Source organism: Homarus americanus, unplaced genomic scaffold, assembly GCF_018991925.1.
Source record: "Homarus americanus isolate GMGI-L3 unplaced genomic scaffold, GMGI_Hamer_2.0 scaffold39675, whole genome shotgun sequence".
NCBI lineage: Eukaryota > Metazoa > Arthropoda > Malacostraca > Decapoda > Nephropidae > Homarus > Homarus americanus.
The window spans coordinates 9,360,747-9,388,683 of NW_024736071.1; the positions used below are offsets into that span (position 1 = coordinate 9,360,747).

Sequence of the window (27,937 nt, forward strand, 5' to 3'; positions counted from 1 at the left end):
AACGTTTAACGGATCAATTTTCCCCATAAGAAATAGATAAAATAGAGGAGTTACGTTCCTCAGCCTCCCTTTGCTCCATGAAATACATTAGATATACATTAATTCAAAGCTCCTTGTGCTTGTATGCATTACTATAATGTCACATTCATTGAGATTTCATAATAGAAAAACTTAAAACTCCTCTACATGACAGATAAATAAATTCTATTTGGTAACCTTGGTTGGCTGGCAAGCTGGCGCCAGCTGTCATAATACATCAACTCCCCATCCGAAATTCCAGCAAGATTGAAGGTTGTTTAGGCTTATAGTTTTTATCTTATAAAATGACAGACTAAAGTTAGCAGAATATAAATTGCATTGCTGGAATCCTTGCAAGACAGCAAATAATATAAATATAGACATCATATATTTTGCACAAGAGAAAAATTTTAGTCCCTCAAGTACATTTAAGTACTGTACATGTTTTTCAACTTATTTTTCAGTAGATGCGCTGTAAAAAAAAGTAGTCAGTGACAACGCAAACGACTTTGTACCGAGTCACCGGGACGTTAAATGAATTTTTAGTTTCTAAAGTTTAGCGGCGTAGTACCGAAACAAAGTTAAGTGGGCCGACGTTAAGCGAGGACTTGCTGTACTTTACAGTCACCTAACGAATAATAAACGCAATGCTGGCGGGCAACTGAAGAGGTAAAAGGATAGTCTTAAGACAAACCTGAAAAGTGCCAAATCGACCCCTTCACATGAGAGACGATTACTCCACACTGTAACGCTTGGAGGAACACAGTACGAGAAGGTGTCAATACTTTCAAGTTAGCTCGACTGCATAACGAGGCAGACAAGCACCAACACCATAAAGACCGCTGTCGCCGCCCCTCCCCCACTGGATGTAGCCCCCCACATATGCAACTTCTTTGATCAACCCTGCGGGTCCCGTATCGACTTCTTTAGTCACCTCAGAAATCGCCAACCTAGGTGACACCCTTAATAACTCATATCATTATATCATAGCTGGATGATCGTCATACTCGATTCCAAGTGACAGCAAGGTAGTATTAGTATTAGCAGTAGTGCTTGTCAGTGCTCAGGATGGAATCAGAAATGCACAACCTGGATTTGTGCGAGAAATAACACACGATATGTGGGTTGTAGAAAGGAGACCAACTGTCAAAATCCCTACGGCAGAGATCCATCACCTGATGACGACATGGCAGACGATAGTAGTGAACCCCCTCAGTCGGAAAATACTGTTCATGAGGTGAATGACATTCAGTCAACAAATTGGAAAGGCATGTCGGGGGACGATGCTGAAAAGTGGGTCATAGAAGTCTACTCAGAAGTGGTCAGGTGGTCGCCAGCTAACCTCTTTGAACTACCCAAGTGTGCGGCCACCAAAGAAATGATTCGGGAGATGATTTGCCTCTAACAATTACACTCACGACAGCCCCCTGGCCCCATTAGCTCTTCAAATACTGGCCATAATACCCCATCTATTCTGTCAGAGGACACATGCAAGGTCTAAGTGCAAAGAAAATGTGGGAGCAATGAAAAGGAGATTGACAATGTGGCAGAAAGGGGCCCTTGATGATCTCCTAAGCAAAGCAAGAACTCTGCAGGAGTCTAAAATTCATAGGAGACGGAAAGCAAAACATCGAGGATGTTGCCAGAAAATTTGGTAACAAGATGCATGAGGGAAAAGTGTCCTTGGCGGTAAGATCTCTCACAGAGGAATTTTCCGGTGGTGTCCTGCCAATACACAGAGAGACATTACAACAACTGAGGGAAAAACAACCCCCTGCAAGTGAAGAGGAAGGCATCAGGTTCCAGGGAGCCGATGTCCCTCCTAATGCTGTCCTGTTCGAGAAAATAACGGGAGGGATGGTGTGAAAAAAGCACTGAAAACTCAGGGAAGGGCTGGCCCTTCAGGCCTGGATGCAAACGGTTGAGAGTCATCCTCAGCACTAACAAGTTTGGTGCCGTAGCAAGTGATCTCTACAATGCCATCGCCGCCCTTGCAAGAAAGCTAGCAACCTCATGCTGCCACCACCTCCATGCTCTGATGGCCTGCCACCTTATTCCCCTGGATAAAAATCCAGGATGTAGGCCTATAGGAGTGGGGGAAGTGCTGAAGCGGATCATTGGAAAATGCATAATGGAGGTGGTAAATGATGATGTCAGGGCAGCAGCCAGGAACCTGCAAGTATGTGTTGGCCATCAGGCTGGAGGGGAAGCTACCATTCATACCACGAGAAAGATATATGAGCAGCGTGATTGTGAGGCAGCACTCCTGGTTGACGCTTCCAACGCATTCAACATAATCAACCGATAGGCTACACTGCACAACATCAAGATCAAGTGTCCAGGCTTTGCAATGTATGTTAAAAACACCTATAGGAACCCATCAGACCTCTATATAACAAGTTTCAAGGCCCTAAGAGGAGATACCACCATACATTCAACTGAGGGAACAACGCAAGGGGACCCTGTCGCCATGGCAATGTACACACTAGGCCTTTCCGTGCTCCAACATACAATACGAAACAACCGAGGTAAAGCAAGTGGCTTACGCTGATGACCTAACAGGAGCAGGAAAAGTGGAGGACATAAGAAAATGGTGGGACCTGGTAACATCACGAGGTCCACAAATAGGGTACCATCCAAATGCCAGTAAGTCCTTCCTCATTGTGAAGCCAGAACACTATGAACGGGCAATGGAGGTGTTCGGCGGAAGCGAGGTAAAAATAACAAAGGACGGCGAAAGACATCTAGGTGCAGTAATTGGCATGGAGGACTTCAAGACCGAGTATGTAACGGGAAAGGTTAATGAGTGGGTGAAGGAAATCCAAGCTGTGTCTGATATTGCTAAAACAGAGCCACATGTGGCGTCTGCGGCATTCACCCATGGAGTCGAGCATTGCTGCCCTGGTGCACACTATCCCTGATATCGGACCCCTCCTTCGCCCTCTGGAAGAAGCCATCAATGTTGCTTTTATCCCAACACCAGTGAAAAACCCTTACTTAACCCCAGCAAAAAGGTCACTCATTGCACTACCACCGAGACTAGGAGGAATGGAATTGATTAATCCAGTGGAGCTTGCCGATACAGAACATCAGAACTCTGTCAAGCTCATGGCAGCTCTCACTGAGCACAAAATAGATCAGAATGCAGCAAGTCAGAATCGACGGTCCATTACGACAGAGCGGCAGCACACTCAAAGTGATAAACTGCAACAACTGTTGCAGCAATTGCCAGAGAATATGAAAAAAAAAAAAGTAGCTATAGCTCAGGAGGTGAGCGCCTTTAACTGGTTAACAATGTTACCGATAAGGGCAAAAGGAAATCAGTCATGATGCCAGGGTAAAACCGACCCTCCTTCCATTGGATGGTGAGAATTTCCAACACAGGAATTCAAACAAATCAAACAAAGACCGTGTGGATGTCAATACTCGTGGATTCTGGACAGCGAGCCTTCTTTGACATAAGGATTTTTTATCCCATGGCCGCATGTCACCGTAACCTAGCTCTCAATGCTGCACACAGGAGGAACGATAACGACAAGTTTAGGGCATATAGGGAGAGAATTCAGAATGTTGATCAAGGCAGCTTCACTCCTCTGGTGTTCACAACCTCTGGTGGGATGGGACAAAATGCAAGATGCTTCTATGCCAGACTCGCAGAGCTGTTATCTGAACAGAAGCAGCAGCCCACAAGTTATGTTACAGCCTGGTTGAGATGTCGACTGTCCTTCTCTCTGCTTAGATCTGCATTGCTCTGCCTCAGGGGAACGAAAGCATCGGCCCTAAAGCTGACAACAGTCACAGATATCAACTATGAGGCAACAGTCACTGAATGCCACATAGATCTGCGACTCAACTAACTCAACACAGCTAAGGTAGCTACTTATGTATAAGGATAGTTAATTTAAAGGCAATAAAATGGCGGCAATGGTGTGGCTATTGGGGGAGGCTGGAGGCCACGTTAAAAAAAAAAAAAAAAAATAGTAGTAGTAGTAGAGTAGTGTTGTGGAAGGAGGATGAAGGTCATGATAGCTCAGGGTTTTTCGTCAAAAACCAGGGTAGGGGTGGAGATGGGTGGGTTATGGACGTCGCATTCCGAGCTATATCACAAAAACTGGATTTTAGAAAAAAAACGGCTTTTTGTTCAACCTCTGAATGCGACGTCAGCAAGAATACCCGAGCAGGAGGTGACTTTGCATACAAGGCTCTGCTGACTGAGGTCCAGATTATATTGTAAACCGTTTGGAATGTAGCAGCGTAACAAATGGACCTAAAAAAAGATTTATGCAATGAACATATGGATGTTTTTTATTACAAGTGGCAGTGCTCCACACTCAAGGTCGGGGGAGGTATTTTCTGTCCCTCTCTGCTTATTTTCCTTACATTTTTACTAATATTATTTGCTATATTGTACTTAGATTACTATGGCAATAGGCAGTGTAGTAGGAAGAAGGAAGGAGTCTGGGAGGGAGGGAGGGAGGGAGGGAGCAGTGTGGGAGGGAGGGAGGGAGCAGTGTGGGAGGGAGGGAGGGAGCAGTGTGGGAGGGAGCTAGTGTAGGAGGGAGAAAGGAGTGTGGGCAGATGTAACCATGCTGTGGGAGTGGTGGGGGTAGGGGAAATTGTGGGAGTACTGGACATTCCTGGAGATGGGGAGGGCAGCAACCCTCTCTCCTCCACTTTCCATTCATCATTGTCATCGTCATTGCTTTCCTCTTGTTTAAACACGTAGTACGGGTCACTATCATTATCATCACCTTCATTATCACTATCAATACGTGCCTCTGTCAATACCATGTTCATCTTCACCCCAACCAAATAATTCAAAGTATATCTCATCCTAATTGAGTTACATTAATGTGCCATGGCTATTGAGAGACTACTACGTAGGTAGTAGGCAGCTATCAAACAGGGAGGTACTACCACCTGGGAAGATATTGGGAGCATAATGTGTTGTCTGTTTGACCCTGCTGTCATAAGGCATCACAAAAATTGTGACTAAGTCCCAGGTTGCAGATCTGACTTTCTGCCTCATTTACAAACAATTACTTTTGACAACACAACATACATACTGTATATTGTTTCTCACTCTTGACCTTTTTTCACTTTTGTATTTATTATTATTATTATTATTATTATTACATCCCCGTCCGATGTGGGTCAGTGACCTGTGTTTGGAGGGGCTAATCCCCGAGAGAAAAAAAAAACTTCACTAGACTCTTGAACTCCGATACCATTAGGGACCATTCTGTTTCTGTCGATACTGGCCGGAGACGGGACAGCGCATCTGCCCAATTGTTTTGCACTCCCGGTATATAAGTTGCTTTGAGGTAAAGTGTTTGTGTTGCACAAATACTGAAAATTTTTTCTGACAGTTGTAGAAGGGGCCAAGACCTTGTTGACCCTTGATGATTGAGACAAAACACTGCCATTTTGTTGCCCATGGCAAACAGGATCGTCATATTTTGTAAATTTGGGTTTGCCGACAAAAAGAATAGGACCACTGCTAATTCTTTTAAATTTATGTGTTTGTCCCAAAGGAAGTTGCTCCACTTCCCTTGACTGAATTCCCCTTTTGAAGAATGGTATCCCCATCATATTTTGGACGCATCCGGACAAACGACCAAACCTGTTTGAGGCGGAACCCAGGGAGAGGGACCGATTAGATTGTCCCAGTTTGTCCACCATAACAGATGATTCTTTATCTGAATACGGAGAGAAGAAGCAACATTTCTCACTGACGTCGCATTACTTCCTGTCGGTCTTGCAGCCATGTACAGTAAGTAATGTGACAGAACTGGAAGCTAGTAGGCTTGGCAAAACTGCACCAGCCCAGGATTTAAATGCCAAGTAACAATTTTAAACGAGGTGAGTTGCCACTTTTACTAGTATTTCTTGTTTTCTTCGGTCATTTTGGGGCGTTTGAGCCATAAAACAAGAATTTTATTTTTCCCAACCGGCGGGGGGGGGGTTACCACGTACAGAGGGTATGTTTATAATGTGACCTTTTACGGGTTAATTCAAGCCACCCTGGTTTACAAGAAAAAATCATAAATGAAAACTTACCCTGTCAGTAGAACAGCTACTTAGAAATGAACCAGAGACAGGATGGCTGAGAGGTGGAGCTGAAGTTCGACAATTTTGAAGATCAGAGTTTAAACAACTAAGAGCTGTATTGGGAAGAAATTGGCTTGGGGAAAGAGAGCCAGAGCATCTTCGGGACAGTCCCAAAACTGAATGGCTTGGGGAGGTTTCAGAAGTAGAGGGGCCTGGTGACTGAATAGATATTGAGTAACTTGAGGATGGTTCAGACACTGGTGAAGTTTGTGAGGTTTCAGTGACTATGCAGGTTGTTGATGACTCGGGACCCAAATGGCTTGGTAATAGCTTTGTAACAGAAGGGTTTACAGATGTCTCAGAAAAGCTGTGCATTGATGATGACTCCAAAGATGAGTGAACTGTTGGTAATTCAGAGTGGGGGCAAGCTGAAGATGAGTCCGACAACTGGTCAAGTGAAGGCTCTGAGAATGGTTTAACTGGAGAAGCTTCAACGTCTGGAGAAAATGGTGAAGAGGGCCTCACCAAATCTTTATCATCTTGCCTATCTGAAAATGACAAACTGCAATTACAAATTCATCCTCTAAAAGAATAAAATTTCCTGCACACAAGAGAAGCCCAAATGGCCAACAGGCTGATCAGTGACAAAGAGGATGAAGTAAAATACATTGGCACAAATACTTGGCAAGGATATTCAAACGGCTCACTTGAAGGTACAGTAATCAGGATCTCTTTGTATAGTATATTAAACCTTACGAAGCAATCACTTCAAAATTTTAGGACCACCCAAAAGATGGAATATGCTAAAATATATGGTAAGTACAGTAATAAGAATAAAAAAAATCTGAAACTAGCCAAATTATCATTCCCAAAGGTAATGAAGGGGCACACTTCATTAAACAAGCTTTTCAATTTTATTTTTGTTATTTACAATTCTCCATCTTCTTAAGTTTGATATTTGAGTAATTACACCATTTATTTATTGTAGAAAGTATATTTAACGCAAAAGAACACATATGTAAAGGGATAACTATGAAAGTCTTCAGCATGACTGTGATGATCGATAATTACCAGCACTCCCTTACAGTACTGTACTTGTTTAATATTTCAATATGTGCAACCACTCTTACGTCAGAGCTGCCAGGCAGGCTAGGGACTCACAAAATCATTCAAAATCGGGTGGGAAAAATCAAAATGCAACAGTTATGGGAAGTGTCTTGGCGGGCTTAACCCAATAGTTGCAATAATTATCTTGCAAAGGTTAACGTTTTACTTAATTCTTAAAACAAATTTAGTTTACAGTATTATTCGATAAAGAAATAAAATAAACTAGTTTATTAAAAAAATAAAAAATAAGTTGAAAATCATTCTAAATATACCCAATCATTTTCTGTTTACCAGTACAGTATTGTGACCTCAAAAAATTACTCTTACTAACACTTATCTGTGTTGCAGAGCTGGAGACACTTTTCACAGAGTCCATTTTGAAGGGCCTTTTGTGAGCAACCAGAGGTAGTGATGGTTATTAATTTGTTGCCTATCAACCAGGTCATACTTGGACCTCCTGATATCAACATTTCTGCCACAGGCCCCCTGAAATGTCGAATAATTGTCACATTCTTAACAGATAATAAATACTACAAGAATATGAGTAGCATGCATAATGCCTTCTTTGTCACATTTTTTATTAAGTACAGTAGTTCACATGCATTTTGCTATCTCTGTTTCTGTATCTCTCACACACATGCTAGCAATCACATAGTAGAGAAGGGATCAATAAAAAAATTAAATACTATCCTAACTTTCCTGTTGCAAATCTGTTTGAATACAATCCTTCACTAAATGTCAAAAAAGTATACAGTAGTACCCGATTTACGCGGTCAATTGAACCCACAGGGTACCGCGGAAAGTGAAACCGCGTAAAGTGAACAACAGAACATATGGGATTAATTCCAAGAGAGACTGGCCCGACCCCCAAACTCCACTTTTTCCTGACACAATACAGTGGGGTATGCTATAAGGAACGGATCCTACAACGAATATTCCTATAACGAACGGTTTTACCTATAAAATTGAGAATGCTATAACGAACGAAACTCCTAAAACGAAAATTATTAAAAAAAAAATTTTTTTTTTTTTTTTTTTTTTACTAATTTATTGTTTTTTTATTACAAGTATTAGTGATATTCTTTATTTCAGGGGTTTAGATGCATATTTATGCACTTTTTTTAAATTTTTACAATTTTATATTATATTTTTCAGTGTTAAGTGGTTGTATTTGGGGGCCTGGAACGGATTAATCCTATAACGAACGAATGCTATAACGAACAAGGTTCTAGAACCAATTAGATTCGTTATAGCATACCCCACTGTACCTATGTTGTAGTAAAAATAACATCTAAATTTTATGATGGTATGCTCACACAATTAATATTTAAGAGAAATACAGTCACCAGGTTAATGTCCATTCAAACAATGGACTCAAATCCCCCCCCCCCTCTTCCCAGCTCACTGGCCCCTACCTCTCTGAGAAATGATTGGGTGAAACACTAGATTTTAACGTTTAGTAATAAATAATACCTCAGACTAAAGTTAGGATAATATAATTGACATTTCTGGATTCCTTGCAGGTCAGGGAATATTTTGAATGTAAACTTCATATATTTTGCACAAAAGACAAAATACTTGCTTTGTGTAAACCAAATTATTACATTAGATCTAAAATTTGTATGTCTAAAGCAAAATCCATGATGTTTATATTCAAAATGATCATCATATTGTAAGAATTCCAGCAATGTAAATTATATTCTGGTCGAGTAATTTGTATGAATTTTATGAGCTAAAACAAATATCTTCAGTTAATAAAAAAAAAAATATTCTTCACGACACTATCTGTCAATCAAAGTACCCCAACTTGCCTCCCCCCCTCCTCACACTCACGGCAGCTGGGTCAGTCGGTCCCAACCCTCCCCCCACCTTCCCTCCCTACCAGAGAAATTTGGGTGAAAAAACTAGATTTTAACTTTTAGTAATAAATAATACCTCAGACTAAAGTTAGGATAATATAACTGACATTTCTGGATTCCTTGCAGGTCAGGGAATATTTTGAATGTAAACTTCATATATTTTGCTCAAAAGATAAAATATTTGCTTTGTGTAAACCAAATTATTACATTAGATCTAAAATTTGTCTGTCTAATGCAAAATCCATGATGTTTATATTCAAAATGATCATCATATTGTAAGAATTCCAGCAATGTAAATTATATTTTGGCCGGGTAATTTGTATGAATTTTATGAGCTAAAACATATATCTTCAGTAAATAAACAAAGAAATATTCATCAAGGATACTATCTGTCAATCAAAATGCTCGGCCCTAGCTGGGTCGGTCCCTCCCTCCCTACCAGAGAAGCTTTGGGAGAAAATAGTATATTTACATTTTTAGTAATGAATAATAACTCAGACTAAAGTTAGGATAATTTAATTGACATTTCTGGATTCCTTGCAGGTCAGGGAATATTTTGAATGTAAACTTCATATATTTTGCACAAAAGATAAAATATTTGCTTTGTGTAAACCAAATTATTACAAAAGATCTAAAATTTGTATGTCTAATGTAAAATCCATGATGTTTATATTCAAAATGATCATCATATTGTAAGAATTCCAGAAATGTAAATTATATTCTGGCCGGGTAATTTGCATGAATTTTATGAGCTAAATAAAAAAAAAAAAAATTATACTTCACCGCGTATATGAGTAGATGCACCGAGGAAAGTGAAAGTCCGGTTCTGGCAAGGTACGCGTAAATGATAAATCGCGGAAAGTGAAACCGTGTAAAGCGGGGTAATACTGTACAGTAAATCAAAGGTGGTGATGACAATACTGTACAGGTATCCCTTATTATACAACTGATTACTAATTGAAATTACGATATTTTCACCCCCCCCACTTTTTTTACCATCCGAAAGCGGTTTTCAATTATCCAAAATGGTCGAATCGAAAGTTCAAACTGGGTGCCAGACACAGCCTGAGAGTCAGCTGGGGCAATGATCTTGGAATGCAATTGCACTGAACACTCTCTCACTCATGCTACATAATAATCAAACCCCATTCCTCCCACACCCCTCTCAGCCTACTCACCATCTGCTTAGTGTTCAGTGAAAGTGAAGTGCTATCTCTTCATCCTTGTGTATTCATGCCATCCTTTCGTGAATCTGTGAGTAATGGCATCCTAGTGTTGTGCTGATACCTCAGCTACCTCCACCATTGCCAGAAGACCACATAAGCCTACGACTCTTAAAACCAAGCATGAAATAGTCATGCGTCATGAATGTGGTGAAGGCCCAACTAAGATCAGCAGAGACCAACCTACTTCTACTGTGAGTACAATTATTCAAGCATGCTGAGGAGTTCAAGCGAGAAGCCGAGAATATCATGCAAATAGGAACAAGCAGGCTTACACGATCCCACGATGGTGTAATGGAAAATATTTAAATAGTGAATTTGGGGGGAATTTGTTACAAGGAGGAGGAATATGCTGGGATAGCTTCCATATGCCATGTGTCCACCCATGAGCCTTAGACATGGGATTGAGGCAATTCTTTGTTTATTCCTCCCAACCACTAAACTTTGATGGTGTAAATTCACATTTTTATACGATTTAATTTTTTTTCCTCACCCATTGGGTAATGGCCATAAATTGCCAACACCATCTTCAAAGAGTTAAAAGTGTTGACAGATTTCCTTTAATCCGGTTCCACTACCTTTATGTTGGCCTCAAATAAAACAGAAAAGACTACTCTTCAGTTTGTGGATGTCATTGCCTAAATCCAAAACAATGTTTTTCCTTGCCAGCAGCCCATCCCAATTTTGGAGTAATAGTTCAAGTTTAAACTCATTAACACTAATCCAAAAAGTTATCATATACATATATAATCTTACCTTTTAGGAAGGGGTGAACATGATGCAAAGGAATATCGAGACATCAAGTCAACACAGGTTTCTCTCAGTTCACTATACAGGTGTATCCTTTCTTCCTCTTGCTCAGTTTCATCACTTCCTTGTTCTTTGCTCATCTTGCCACTTCCCTTGCCTTTGACCTTTCAAGAAAAGGAAATATAACAATGTACTACATAATTCAACATCTTTTAGAAATACTGTAAAGCTGAATTTGGAATTTTTCTGTTTTTCAAGCTTCAGTGATACAAATACATTTTTATGTAACCCAGGTTTAATTCAGTCAATTCTATGGCTAGTCTTCAATTCCTGCCCGTTTTGCAGATCAAAGTGTGGTGAAGTTTGAGGTGGAAAAAAAGTCCAGCACATGCAACATTATTAACCAATGTCCACACTAGGGACTGTCAGTTGGTTGAAAATGTTCAAAGGAGGGCCATCAGACTGGTGCCTGCACTTCGGCACCTCAACTACCCTGAGAGATTGGAGCACCTGAACTTGCCTTGCTTATACTACAGACGGGCAAGGGGCGACCTAATTGAGGTGTATAAGCATCTCAGTCGAGTGTCCTTACTTGGCGCTGGCGGACGCTCGCCCCACACGGGGTCACAGCTCAAGATTGAAGAAGCCACAGGTCCAGAAAACTGTGAGGGAAAACTTTTTCGGAGTGAGAGTTGTGAACTCTTGGAACAATCTACCAGAAAGTGTTGTGTCGGCACCGAGTATGAGCTCTTACGAGACCAGACTTGACCAACACTGGAGCAGGTTCAGGTACATTCAGGAGCTGGTGCATGCCCAGTACTTGCCAACAGTGCGTAACAGAGACGTGACCGATAGCCCAAGCGGCTAATGAGCCGAACATTTGGTGAAGAGGATAAAAGAAAAAGAAAAGTAACAGACGTGACCGATCGCCCAAGAGGCTAACGAGCCAATCAGTGGTGAAGAGGATAAAAGTAAAAGTAAAGCATGTATTTTCAATCTCAGGTACAGTACTGTACTGTATTGAAGTTTCTCATTATAGAAAATGTAAAAATGCAAATGGTATTAAATACTCTCACAAAAAATATTTTGTTCTTCAAAGAAGGGTATGGACATAGCAAGATCAGTGTTATCTATCTACAGGGTAGAGCAATTTCAACAAATATCAAACATGGCTGGAATCCCTTAGATCAGGGCTTCTCAATTAGTTTTGGCCATTACCCCAAAACAGACCAGACACCAATACTCATTACCCCCCCCCCACATAAAAGTTTACTGGAACACTTCTTAATTGTATTTTTCCATAACCCTGAGACAAGACCACTGTCTCTATATCTGCACATTACATTTCTCTTATACTCATGAATTCAAATGCTTTAGCCCCCCAAAATATCAAATTACCCTCGCAAGGTAATTTACCCATAAGAACCATTGCCCTATATTATCTACAACTGTTCCTAATTCAGAGAAATAACTAAAGCATCACACCAATAAAAAATGCATTCTGTATTAGAAAAATAAGCTGTTGCTCTTAATTGGCTGACCATAACAGCAAAACTAGGCTAAATGCAGGAGCAGTAGGACTATGATGTGGCACTGGAAGGCCATCTTATATGTGGTAATAGCAGGAATAGCCAATAGCCTAGATGTGATAATGGCAGGAAAAGTTTAGATATGGTAATGGCAGGAATAGCCTAGATGTGGTAATGGCAGGAATAGCCTCGATGTGATAATGGCAGGAATAGCCTAGATATGGTAATGGCAGGAATAGCCTAGATGTGATAATGGCAGGAATAGCCTAGATGTGGTAATGGCAGGAATAGCCTAGATGTGGTAATGGCAGGAATAGCCTATAGCCTAGATGTAGTAATGGCAGGAATAGCCTAGATATGATAATGGCAGGAATATCCTAGATGCGGTAATGGCAGGAATAGACTAGATGCGGTAGTGGCAGGAATAGCCTAGATGCGGTAGTGGCAGGAATAGCCTAGATGCGGTAGTGGCAGGAATAGCCTAGATGCGGTAGTGGCAGGAATAGCCTAGATGCGGTAGTGGCAGGAATAGCCTAGAGTAGTGGCAGGAATAGCCTAGAGTGGCAGGAATAGCCTAGATGCCAGGTAGGCAGGAATAGCCTAGATGCATGAATAGCCTAGATGCAGGTATAGTGGCAGGCCAGGAATAGCCTATGTGGTAATGGCAGGAATAGCCTAACTGTGGTAATGGCAGGAATAGCCTAACTGTGGTAATGGCAGGAATAGCCTAACTGTGGTAATGGCAGGAATAGCCTAACTGTGGTAATGGCAGGAATAGCCTAACTGTGGTAATGGCAGGAATAGCCTAGATATGATAATTGCAGGAATATCCTAGATGTGGTAATGGCAGGAATAGCCTTTAGCCTAGATGTAGTAATGGCAGGAATAGCCTAACTGTGGTAATGGCAGGAATAGCCTAGATATGATAATGGCAAGAATAGCCTAGATGTGATAATGGCAGGAATAGCCTTGATGTGATAATGGCAGGAATAGTCAAGATGTGATAATGGCAGGAATAGTCAAGATGTGATAATGGCAGGAATAGTCAAGATGTGATAATGGCAGGAATAGTCAAGATGTGATAATGGCAGGAATAGTCAAGATGTGATAATGGCAGGAATAGTCAAGATGTGATAATGGCAGGAATAGTCAAGATGTGATAATGGCAGGAATAGTCAAGATGTGATAATGGCAGGAATAGTCAAGATGTGATAATGGCAGGAATAGTCAAGATGTGATAATGGCAGGAATAGTCAAGATGTGATAATGGCAGGAATAGTCAAGATGTGATAATGGCCTAGATAAAAGCAAAGATAAAGCAGGTCTGGTAGTTCCAGACACCACTTTTTGATTGGAAATTTCTGAAAATCATGACATCATTGATTTGGGTGACTGTATTATACACAAGTCTTTATGGACACAAAATTCAGGATATCACTTCACATTATGGGAATGCCCATTTTCATTAAAACTATACCTCCTTCCTTATCAAAATTGTCTGGATACATGTCACTTACCTTTGTCTGTCTCTCTGCACTGGATTTCTTCATATTCAAGGCTAATGTCATATTATTCTGAATCATTTCTAAATTCTGCAAATAGAGAAAACATTTATTGTTAAATGTATGAAAATGTCACACATTTCACCTAATCAACACTGTTTTCCTACCACTTGGTCTGCTAAATGAACAGCTTACAATTTTCTGGATGCAATGACAGACAAGAAGATAGTTAAATTCTGAAACCAGTAAATGTCAACAGTGCATATCAGAGATGTAACCAACCACCCAAGCAAAGAGGATGAAATAAGTACTGTACTTGTCACCTACAATGTTTAACATATGTACTGTATATACAGTATCTAAATACTGTACCTTTCTTAGAGAATATTCTTAAATTCCATAACTCCATCTGCTGACAAAATGGTGCTATTTGTTCCCTTTGCCTAAGATCTGTAATGTCTCCTTGGCATATGCACCACATGTGGTGATATACATGTTGTACTCTACAATACAGAAATTTGTCAAGAGGGTTCACTGCTGTTATTGGTAATTATGATCGCAATAGCGATGAGTTATTCACGTACAAAAATACAGTAATATTATCTTGATTATTTACTAAAATTTTAAACAAATTGCAGTTTCATTACTATTGTTGTCGATTGGGAATTCTAGGGGCACACCAACTACTATGGTTGTACAGTGCCCCAGGTTCCAGGGAGGTGCCAGGAACGAACTTGGGGCGCTTTGTTCCAACTCCAGGTACACCACCATGACACTAACCCATCTCCCAATCTCATTACTAATGAGAGAGAGATGTAAATTAAGGTACTGAACTGTCATTAAAGGGAAATAATACACAAACAAGATATTAGGAACACATCTCATTCTGTATTATAAAGTAAGTGCATCACATCTAATTGTTCTCTGTAAATATACCTCGCAACATCTTGGTCTATTCGCTCACATGAAGCAACCCTAGTAAAGTATTTCAGTTTGTACCTACCACAAATATCAGATTATCTAATGACATACAGTATTCAACTTTTATCTCGTATATAAAATTCATCTTGGACCAAATATATACAAGATGTGATCCAAAAGTTCTCGGACTGGCTTCATAAAACCTTTCTCTTAGCAGATAAAGAAACAAATCATCAGCAGTTACTCACCTTGGGTATAAGTTGTTTACTGCATCAATTTGGTGGGAATCAGTGGTGTCAACCAGCCGTAGTGCAGCTTTGTCGAGTCAATCGCCACTCAACCCTCACATTTTCCTTCAGACTTGGATAAAAAGATGCAGAAACCCATGAAATGATCGAGGAAGCCTACAAATATGAAGCAATGTTCAAGGCTTAAGTTTTCAGGTGGCACAAGTGCTTCAAAGAAGGGTGCACCTTTGAAGATGAGCATCATTCCAGTCAGCCTTCCACTGAATGAAATTATGAATATGTCCAAAAATGACCAGCTCTTCCATGAGAATCGTAGGGTGACCATCCGCGAGATTGCCAAGCAATTGGACCTTTCATATGGATATGTTAACCGGATTCTGACTGATGACCGGCAATTGGCTGCTTCACCAGGACAACACACCTTTGCACACTGCCCTCTCTGTGAACGATTTTCTGGTGAAGCACAGCATCCCAGTTGTCCCCCACTCTCTGTACTCTCCAGATTTGGCCCCCTGTGACTTCTGGCTGTTTCCAAAGTTCAAGTTGAACCTCAAGTGGAAGAAATTTATGGACAGCATGGAGATCCAGGACACATAGCAAATCTGATTCCAAAAGCGAGAGGAGTGGATTCAGTGTTGCATTGAGGCCTCTGGAGAATATTCTGAGGATGACTAAAGTTTCACTGTAATATCTTGAAAAATAAAGATTTTATGATGCCAGTACTGGAACTTTTGGATCACACTCGAATATCTAACACATATCCAGCTGACATATAAAACAATTATCCAGCTTGTATATAATACATACTGTTTGGAGCTTTCTTCTTGTACTATATATTTAACAAATACTCAGCTTATACTTAACACACACACTGCTAGTATTTAATATATATTAACCAAATATTCAGCTTCTCTATAACACATTCAACTTGTTTCTAACACATTCATTTGTATCCAAGACATATCCAACAAGTATATAACACATTAAACTTACTCAGCTTGTATCTAACATGCTTGCTTCTAGCTCATATTGGTATTCAGCTTGTATCAAACAGTCAGCTTACATTGGACATATATAAAACAAATCTTATGCTTCTCATTAAACATTATTTAAAGATGTCTAACAACTCCATTCTCTGAAGATATTTTCTTGCAAATTTGTTGATGATAGCATCAATATCCAAGGACATGTCATGTGAATATGAGTTAGCAGTATTCCATTTGTGCAGTCTTGAGTCATTGTTGTCCAAACAAATGTTTTGAGACATCTTGATCCATTAATACTGTAGACCACTCACACTCACAGGATGTTACAGGCATCGTACAAAATATATGCAGCAAACAGTGGATGTGTGGGAAAAATAATCTCGGTTTGTTTCATGATCTCTATTGCTGAGCTTGGGGCCTTTGTTACTGATTTAATTTTCTTTATTAGCTGTTACTGGAGAAGGTAGGTCATCTTGGTAGAAATGTACAATTTCACTGATGACATCTATGTTTACAGTCCCAGATGTGCATATCACAAATGGGATGAGATGCAATACCTGAATTGTTAGTCTTGTGTGCTCAGTGAAGCGATCTTGTAGTTCTGTAAGCAGATTGTCAACCAGTGGAATGACAAGATTGCATTTGTAGTAGTCTTCTACTGTGAACGGTTAAATCTGAAGAACGTCATGTGATGGCTAGTGCCAACGGAGACTATACCCTTTCCACGCTAACCTGGCCTGTAGGCCATGCCCCTCTTCTATACTAAAAGCTGACTGGTTCATAGAAAATTCAAACACAAATGTGTTCACAATTGGTAATCAGACCTGTTATTTATCTAAAATAATGTTAAATATCTGGACTATCAAAATGCAAATGATTTCAAGGCATTAGCACTTCAGAGAGGATGGTAGAAATTGTAAATACTTATCATAAAAGGTCAATATAAATACACGCTTATTTACGCGCGTCTGGAGGGAGGTAAAACGCTCAGGAGAACCAATCGGCGTGAAAATACTATAGGTGTTCCGACTTAGCCACCATACCCTCTTCGTTAGTTATAGTGAGGTCCAGTGGTTTGGTTGTTTCTTACCCTCAATGATGAGTCGGAAAAGGATCTTTAACATGTTGAAATAGGAAATTGTCTCACAGTTTCAATAGAAAGAGAAGCTGGATTATTAAGGTCATTTGGTGTGGTTTTATTCCCCCAGTCAACACCGACATTTTTGAAATCCTCCATGACAAGTGAGTGGCTAGGGTCGAGCGCCGTTACATTGTCAATTTAGGCTCTTAAGTTCCCTTGTTTTAAATAAGCTACAATTTGGGGTTTTTGCAGATACATCCCACAATGAGTAAGTCTCTCCCCGTAAGTTTAATTTTACACCACTTCAATTCTTCAAAAACCTCCTCCACCTGCACCCTCACCCCTCTTGTAAGTTGCCTGAAAAAGGTTCGTAAATGAGTCATATCCATCTACAGTAATACTATACAGCTCGTCCCCGACTTACGACCTACTCGACTTACGACCACCCGTACTTACGACCTGCCTCGGTAATACTGTACCAAAATTTGGTCAAATTAAGTATTTTCGAGTCCCAAAGTAAGAACACAAAAAAAAAAATATTTGTAATTCACTTTAAAATGGCTGGCAAGCTTAAAAGTGAGTGTTTTGTGGTGATGAGAAGAAAAAGAGACACTCAGTTTAGATTTTCCATATACTATTTAAGCATATCCGACTTACGACCTGGATGTCGGTCTCTAACCCCGTTGTAAGTCGGGGTGGAGCAGTATCTCCATTAACCAGAACCCCTCTTAGCCGAAATTGAAATTTGCTAGGAATTTTTCCAAAAATTTCTTTCAATTCTGGGTTTGAAAAATTTTTTCTGTGGTTGAAAATCAGGCGCATTTTCTGCAAAATTCCTAGAACAGTTCCGAAACCTCTCTCCAAATTATTTTTCCGGGTTTGGGAAAAAATTCAGAGGTTTGAAAATTGGGTGCATTTTCTGAAATTCCAAGGAATATTACAGAAACTCTCTCTAAATATTTTTCTATGCCTGGGAGCAAATTCTGAGGATGAAATACAGTACGTACCAGTACAGTACAGTACAGTAGACCTTTCCTACTCATGGGTTTACGATTCGCGATTTCGACGATTCATGGTAAGTGTACATGTTCTAGGTGCTCAGTTCTAACTACAGGAGCGAACACAAACACCTGTAGAGTTTTGTAGATTCTATTTGCTGGATTGTACAGAGGTGCGAGCCAAGACGGCGGTTCCTATACTCTCTATGGGTCAACTGACCTCTCTCTGACCTCTCAGGCGACATGTGGCAAGTGATACATTAGCAGCTTCCAGATGTTGCCAGACACATGATGACATGGTGACATGATAAAAGCATTGCCACACGCTGCTGGCTAATAAGTAATGTATATAAATGGATTACATACATGATATACATACAACATACATAATATACATACAGTAAGCAACTGGTGGGTCAGGTGGCTAGCATGCGAGCCTTCTCCCACAGCGCAACGAGTCACTCCACGCCCCCGCGGCATCTCATCTCACTCTGTCCCCACCCAGTACCAGTGACCCAGCATCTCATGTTATACTCTCTAAACTTTTGTGTTTCTTTGTAAAAATGGCCCCGAAAAGACTGCCTAGTGTCAGTGCTTGTGATGCTAGTGGAGTGAAACATAAAAGGCAGAAGTCAGTGATGACCCTGGCAAAGAAAATTTAATTATTAGACAAATAAAAGGAGGTTGTTTGGTGTGAATGAATCCAGTGCAATATTATCAAGAAAATTGCACAAGCAATTTGTGATATTGTTCAAGCAAGTGCTCCTGCAAGTGCTAAAGTGGCGCAGGTTGTTCGTGAGAAGAACATAGTGAAAACTGAGAAAGCGCTGAACATTTGGATTGAGGACCAGTACTGCAAATATGTTCCGATCGACAGCAACGTGATTCATGAAAAGGCTAAAAGTCTTCATGCTCATTTTTATGAGTCAACAGGTGATGAAGGGACTAGTGCAGTGACTGAAACAACTTTTAGTGCCAGTAAAGGTTGGTTCGAAAATTTTAAGAAAAGATTCTTACTCCATAATGTGAAGCTGACCACACAGCTGCTGATGCATTTCCCACAGAGCTAAAAAAAAGTAATAGAAGAGAAAGGCTATAGACCAGAGCAAGTGTTTAATGTCAATGATTCTGGTTTATATTGGAAGAAAATGCCTGGTAGAACATACATAAACAAGCCTCTAGGTTCAAGGCAGCCAAGGACAAAGTGACGCTCATCTTCTGTGGCAATGCAGCTGGCCACATGATCAAGCCTAGCTTGCTTTACCGCTCGGCAAAACCTTCCATGGAATGAAGCTTTAAGATGGTCCGAGGAATCAACCAGGTATTGTTTCCCTACCAGGAAATGTTTAAAGACCTCAAAGCCAAGAGGAAACCACTACCAATCATCATGTTTTTTCAAGAAAGAACCAGCTACTACTGCTGCCGCTCCTCCCTCCTGCTCCTCCCAGTCATGCTCCACCTTCCGGTCGCGCGCCACTCCTCCACCACCACCACTGATTTATCCTCTTCCACCAGTGATCTTGATGATCCACCTATGCTACAGTAACCAGATGTCTCCCTATGTACAGTGCACCACTTCATCAAGCTCCAGACTTCCACATACGAATGTAAGTACTGTACAGCATTGTGAATTAAGTTTCTGATACACAGTATAGATATACATTAAGTCCTCATTTAACATTGCCCCCGACATTGTTGTTTCTTTATAACGTCGCTATTCTTTAGATACCCATGATTCCAACAACATCCTGACGAATTCGTTATAATGTCATCACGGACTACTTTGTATGCTGCATCACCCTCTCTCATCTTGGCGTGCTACACTCTCTCTCGGAGCGTCACAGCGTCCCCAGTCTTTGTTAGGCTTCCACAGCGTACGTGTGTGCTTAAGTGTTTTTGCTATAAATACTGAACTGTAACCATTCGAAATGGCTTCCAAATGCCCATCAAGTGTTAGCGAAAAAGCAACACAAGACCATTAGCCTTGCTACGAAAATGGAGGTTTAAACCCACCACACACTCGCTCCACCTCTGCCCATCAATGAGTACAATGCAAAATGTTTTAGTTTATTTATCTTTTTGGATGCATAATATATACTATTTTCTATAAAAATTCCATTGAATTTATGTACAGTATATGTAATGTATTTCACGGGACAAAGGGAGGCTGGGGAAAGTAACTAAAGTATTTTATCAATTTCTTATGGGGAAAATTGATTCCATTAACGTTGTGTTTTCAAAAACGTAACCACGACGTTAAGCGAGGACTTACTGAACTTGTATATTAGTGCACTAAGATATCATAAAAGTGGCTATTCGTGGATTTGCCAATTCGAGCCATTTCTTGGAAAGAAAATTCCGGAAACTCTCCCCCCCAAAAAAATTCCGGGACTGAGAGCAAATTCCGAGGATGAAATAATGCGACATTTCAGGAAAATTAAAAAAAAAACGTTTCCCAGCTCGTTACTCGGAAATCTCCCATTCTCGAAAGTGCTATGCACCAATTGTTCCGACTAATGAGGATATCACTTGTATATTGAACTCTCCATCCTCCAGGTTGATTCTTCTGGCCTTATACAACAGTGGTGGTGGGACGTGTGTGTGGGAGCTCATGTTTTACGTCAAAAAACAGGGTCTTTCCAGGAGTACCCAGTCTGATTTCTAAGAAATCTGATTCGTGAGTGACTAGTGAGTGTCGTGACCAGTACACAATATCTATCTGTGATCCCCCTAAGTAGATATATTTGTCAATTTACTGTACTGGTTAATCTGTGTCTACCACGTGAGGTGTAGGCTAACCATGCTCCCCTCAGTGCCACGGCTTGTAATCTGAGCCCTGTCCACCCTCACCGTCCCTCCCCAGCTGACCACATAACTTGACCGTCTCCCTACTGCCAGCTACTCAGCCCTCACTAGCTCCAATATGTCCAAGTTGGCTGCTAGTATCAAACATTCAAATTTCACGAAACAACAGCTGACTGATGTGATAATGGAAGTCCAACGGACTCTCATACAGGACATCATACAACAAATGAATAAGGAGACCATCAGGAAGCTAGAAGAAGCTGACCGGCGTCTCACTGACCAGCTAAGTGAAATTAAAATAAGCTTGGAATTCTCACAAGGGGAAATAAGTGACTTACAAGCAAAGCTGAAAGTTGAAGCTAAAGAGAACCGAACACTCAAGACCCAAGTTCAACAGCTGAGTGAGGAGAATTCTAAGCTCAAAACGGAACTAACGACAACAGCAGACCGGGTGGAATATGTGGATGACATAGGGCGACGAAACAACCTCACGATTGCCAAAGATGCCCACGAGAACTGGGAGTCATCCCAGCACAAAATTTTACGCCTGCTGAATGATCATTTTCAAATTCCTGAAGTAAAGTTTGACCGTGTTCAAAGCGTCAGGAATCCCAACTCCTCCCGCCCCCGCAACATCATAACAAAATTCTCATCCCCCTCTGACCGTGACAAAGTGTTTTATCAATGCAGTAAACTGAAAGGCACCACTATCTTCATCAACGAGGACTTATGCCTAGGTACGACTTAAGCCTGACTACAGCTAATGGACCACTTTAAAGATGCCAGGAAACAAGGGAAACACATAACGTTCAGTCATAAAACCCTTGTTGTGAGGGATCGGGCAAGTGGACGCCCACCCACTCGTACCACCCCCCACCCCCAAGCCCTCGGACCCCCCCCTCTGCCGGCCAACTCGAGTACTACACGTCTACCCTCTGTGGTGGAAACCAGCAACCCACAAAACCGAGTGACAGGCGCACCTCCAACTCAATCTGGGAATCACCCACAACAGTACCGGTCATCTTAAATTCTGTTGGATGTAGCACTTGTGAGTATGTTACCCTCACCTCCTTATTATAACTTTCATAGATCTTCCTTTTTCACACCTCAGTGACCCTGAGTTTTTATTGTTCCTTAATCAGTATCAATGTTCCTACAATGATGATGCTAGTGTCATTCCCTTAGATGTGCTAGATCGTCCGTGTTACACCCCCTTTACTCATGGTGTCGCCACAATACTCCCTCATATCGATCCTGATGCCTTTCTACAAAACTCACTGGGTTACACCAACCCCAACTGTAACTATTACTTTCCTGACTCTCCCAAGTTTAGTTCTAGTCTTCTACTACCTCATTCCTTCTCCTTGATTAGCCATAACATCAGCAGTATTCCCCTTCATCTAGATACCTTTTTAGATCAGTGTTTATCTTCTATTGCCCACAAATTTGATGTTTTCACTGACAATATTGAACATTTGTATAACATTCCTAATTATAATAGACACTGTCAACACGTCACGACACAGTGGTGGTGTAACTCTGTGTTGATATCAAGTATAACACTTCTGTAAGAGATTATTTAAAGGTTCAGGAGGAGTACATGGAGTGTGTTTTCACTGAACTACGTAACGACACACGAAATATCCTCGTAGGAGTAATCTACAGAAGACCCCACACTAATGTAAGAAATTTTCTTGATACATTTTCAGAGCTTATCTCTATCATAAGTTCAGAGAAGAAACGTTGCTACATTACAGGAGATTTCAACCTTGATCTATTAAAATCAGAAACCAACACCTCCATATTAGACCTTCTTGCTACCTGTCATTCTAAGCTCTTCTTCAACACTATAACCAAACCCACTAGAGTAACTGTCACCTCCTGTGACAGATCATATTTGGACTAACAACACTTCTAACAATCTTGCAAGAGGAATTTTTTATAACAATATCTCAAATCACTTCCCAGTTTTTGCCATGTATAAAACAGCCATATGACCTGAAAGGTCTAGTAGTGTCTCAATACAACACAGACTACTGCACCGACAACATGCTCCTTTTTGAAAACAACTTAATGAATGGTAACTGGGATCTTGTCTATGCCTCTGACAACCCTAACGTGAACAGCTGCAACTTCTCTTGCACCTTCAATGCTTGCTTTGATAAATGCTTCCCGCTCAAGACTAAGTCAGTGAAAACTGTATCCATTTCCAAACCCTATATCACAAGCAAAATTAAGATAATGATAAAGGAAAAACACAAACTCCAAAGGAAATTTGCAAAAAGACCCATAACTTTCGGTGATGCTTACCGAAGTATCAGAAATAGAGTAACTCAAGCAGTTAGAAATGCCAGACGTAGATATTATACAAATAAGCTCCAGTCAGCATCAGGCGACGGTAAGAAAACCTGGAATGTCATAAATTCTATTCAGAACAGAAACACTCAGCCTTTGGCCCCCCACTCAGCTTTTATGATAAATGATTCAGTTGTAACAGTACCCTCCCTCATTGCCAACCACTTCAATGAATATTTTATTAATGTTGGCAAAAATCTTGCAGAGAGCATCCCTGATCACAATGAGGAATTTAGAGCCTACCTGCAAACCAGACAGCAAAATGAGCTGTTCTTATCCCGTCACAGCAGATGAATTTCTGGCAATAAAAAAAATGTCCAAAGATGCAGAAGCAGGCGAAGACAATATACCAATGAGCATCATTAAGAAAGAAGCCCACTTATTACTACCTGTTCTACACAGTTGTAACTCCTTCACTAGTGGTGTCTTTCCGGATAAACTGAAAATTCCTAAAGTTCACCCAACATATAAAAAATCTGGGGACAAAGGTCTCTTCAAGAATTACTGCCCCATATCAGTCCTCCCAGCCTTGAGTAAGATACTGAAGAAGCTAGCATGTAGTAGACTAAATTCCTTCTGCAATGCCAATAACATCTTTACAGACTCCCAGTTTGGATTTAGAGCTAGAAGGTCGACTGAGAGAGCTCTGCTATCCTTTATTAATAAAATCTTAAATTCCTTTGATGACAGTCGGTTCACAGTCGGTATATTCTTGGACCTCTCTAAAGCCTTCGATACTGTCGACTATACCATCCTCCTTTCAATGCTTGAACATTACGGCGTTAGGGGGCCTGTCCCACAATTGGTTTACCTCATATCTGTCCAACAGGATGCAGTATGTCTGCTATAATAATCACCAATCTGACTCCTCGCCAATCTTGTGTGGCATCCCCCAAGGTTCCATTCTCGGTCCAGGACTGTTTTTGTTGTACATAAACGACAAAGTCCACGCCAGCACACTCATAAAATACAACTTATTTGCAGACGATAGTAATCTCTATGCCAGCAACTCATGAACAATGAATTGACTAATGTCAGGACCTGGATAATACATATTAAACTGACCTTAAACCTTGAGAAAACCCACTACATAATCTTTCACAGAAGCAAAAACTTACCCCCAGACCTGGACCTCCTGTACCTTGGTAATACAGTCCTCAAACGCAAACAAAGTACTAAATTCCTCGGAGTTATTGTTGATGAGAAACTTAACTGGAGAAATCACATACAAGCCATTCACAGTAAAGTCAATAAACAGTGCGGTATCATGTATCACACTCAACAGTCACTCACTCTCACAGGAAATGAAAGAAATCTATCATGACCTTGTTTACCAACACCTGTTACACTGTCACACACTATGGGGGCTTCTGGCTCTTCAAAAACACAATCCCTGGTGACTGCACAAAAGAGTTGTACTGACAATGACCTACTTGAAAAAAACAGATCACACAAACGAAAAATTTGCCAAAATGAAAATTTTAGAATTCGAAGATATTAACACCTACTGCTGTGCCCTCTTTGTTTACAAATCTATCAATTACTTGCTTGACAATAATTATTTCCAGTTCCAGAATAATCAGAGATACAACTTAAGGCACCCAGAGCTACTAAGACCACCCCCCCATGCACTCCTCTTAATCCCAGACCTCCATAAAATATCATGGTGTGAAGGTGTGGAACAATTTACCCCCACCCATCCAAGCAAAGACTATGCTCCCTTCCTTTAAATCATCTCTTAAAAAATATCTATTGTCTAAGTATTAATATTTCTTGTAATACCTACTCTATTTACAGCACCTGCTTTTATTGTACCATCAAAACCATTTTAGCGGAAATTATCATGTAAATAAATAAGAAATTACCATTGCAATAAATATATTTGCCAACTAGACATAATCCTGATGGCTCTGTCCTCTAGTTCAACCTTAATACTGTACAACCCGTGTTGCACTGCTTCCCCATTATACTTATGTTTTTCAATTCCACTGTAATTTATGTACTATATACTTATAATTTAAATAACAAAATAAAATAAAAAAATAAAAATAAATAAATAAAATAAATAAACATTGAAGTGATAACCGTGGTAACATAATGAGATGTTCTTATTACCACCATGCTATTGTACTATTCCAGATGTTACTAAATGTTACATAATACTTCCTTGAGATAAATATATAGTATATGTCAGGTGCCTAAAAGAGAACTCAGGTTCTCAACTGGCTCAGCCATGTTAATATTGTTATTATTATCCACTCTGTATCTGTGTTTTTCTGGCTAAATAAACCGTTTCAATTCAATTCAATTCAATCTATATCGGGTTGATGCATCTTGAGTAAAATTTAAAACTCTGCTCAGTATTAGTAAACATGACTTTAATGCCAGAAATAGTTCTCAGTAATATCTCTTATATTGGTAGTGAGTCTGGTCTCCTTCCATTCTCAGCAGTTGCCTCATTTACTACACTCATCCTAATTTGAGGGGTTATGGTCATAGATAATATTGTTTACATGTCACTCGCCTCCACCTAGGTGGGAAGTGGGGTGGTTGGGGATGTCTCGCTGTTTTCTGATTCTGTACAAGTGCACTTGCCTCCACTACTTTCCCCTTGTGTATAACCCATGCATGTCTGTCACCATTTCTTATAAAATCTTCTTCCTTCTGCTTCAAGCACCACAGGAGTTTTTTGTGCTGTTCCTTTTACATTACCATGCTATCTGGGTTTATGAATATGCAAAAAAAAATACTTCGATCCTTGCTAAGTTTGTTCCCTGCTGAATAACTTCCCATTCTTTTTCCTCAATTTACGAACAACAAAACATTATAGCACATCTAAATAAAAATTATAAACTAAATATAAAACATATATAATGTTGGTAACGTACATTATTTTATGTATCTGGGGCCAAAATGGCCACCCCAGCTGACTCCCGGGCCGAGCCTTATGCATGATTTAAATTTTCGATCAGACCAGCATTCAGATAAGCAAACTTCACCTTCGGTAAGCAAAAATGAGGTACAGTGGTCCCTCGGTTAACAAACGATTCAATTAACGAAATTTCGGTTAACGAATTAGCCTCATAAGGATCTTCAATTCGGTTAACGAACAAAACTTCGATTAACGAAATCCTTACGACAAACACGTCTTGTTGTGCGCATCAGCTGATCGGCTAGTCCGCCAAAACAGTACTCGGTTCTATGTTTACATTCGTTTCCAGTGGAGTAAATATCAAGAAGGTTGTGCTCTTTAATATTTTTGCATTTTTATATTAAAATTATTAGTCATTTTAAAATTTAGTTAACATATTGATAATATATGCAGTACAGGGAACTCGCTTTTTTGTGCGCCCATCAGCCGCTTAACTCACCCGCCAAAGCATCAGTTTAACTTTGTTTACAGTGGAGGAAACATCGTGTTTGTCACTCTCTTGATCACAGAGTATTTTTACGTTTTTACATTAAAATTATTGGTCATTCTGAAATTTAGTTAACATATTGATAATATATAGCACAGTGCAGTGCTGATTTAAATAAAATAATCTTTAATTACACCTAGTGAACTTAAAATTTTATTTGTGAAATTACTGCATCAAGCATGGGTCCAAGGAAATGCGATTTCTCCTCCATCCCCACTTCCTTCTCTTCTCCCTTCTCCTCCACCCCCACTTCTAATTCCCATCCTCATCATCATCAACCAGCAACATTCTACATACACACCTCAAAGTAAGTGTACTTTACTGCATTTTGTTTATACTTTGTACATACTTTTCTTTGAGCTGGAACCAGTTACCCAATATCCCATTGAAATAATGGATTCAGTTAACGAACGACTCTGTGGAACAAATTGTGTTCGTTAACCGAGGGACCACTGTATAAGTATAGAACATTTGGATAGTGATCATTTGGGCAGCAAGGGAATCTTGAACTGTAATTATTGTATGTATAGCCCATACATAGATTTTTCCGCAATGTGATCACAGAGTAAAAATCACCTATTTATCAAACAACAAATTAAAACTGCACAATACTGTTACAATAGCACTCCAAATTTGTAATAGAAATATGAAAACACTTGGTCATTAAATGGGGAAAAACAATTACACATTCTCTTACCTTGGATATAAACTTCACAATTCCTCTTCGAAATGGCAAGCGACATTTGAGGAACCACATGGCAATGACGTGGTAAGCCAATGACACAATATAATGGTTGAATTTAATTGGGTTTGTGTAAGGTATAGCAATTGCAAAGATTGCCATGTATTGGTCAGCCACAAAGTTTGAATATACTTTGGGGAAGTGTAGAACAGCTGAAAAATAAATAAATTAATATAAATATCATTGAAATATACAGTAAAACCTCGATAAATAGGACTTCAATAAATCAGAATTAACTTTTTCGGACTCTGAGATGCTCTGGTCACCAGAAAATTACAAAAAAATTAAAAATGGGGAAGATTAAAAAAAAATCTGATGAAATGAACAACACTTACTGAATACT

The 27,937-nt window shown here is 40.0% G+C and overlaps 1 protein-coding gene across 1 annotated transcript in view; it reads right to left on the reverse strand.

The window, feature by feature from the left end:
- Positions 1–27,937, reverse strand: part of LOC121871699 (tuberin-like) — a 218,355-nt gene that overhangs the window by 76,513 nt on the left and 113,905 nt on the right. Inside the window, exons 17-21 of the mRNA XM_042374111.1 lie at positions 27,460–27,746; positions 14,055–14,129; positions 11,015–11,172; positions 7,508–7,662; positions 6,079–6,617 (exon numbers count right to left, since the gene is read on the reverse strand). Of these exons, the coding sequence (XP_042230045.1) occupies positions 6,079–6,617; positions 7,508–7,662; positions 11,015–11,172; positions 14,055–14,129; positions 27,460–27,746 (1,214 nt within the window). The remainder of the gene's footprint in view (positions 1–6,078; positions 6,618–7,507; positions 7,663–11,014; positions 11,173–14,054; positions 14,130–27,459; positions 27,747–27,937) is intronic.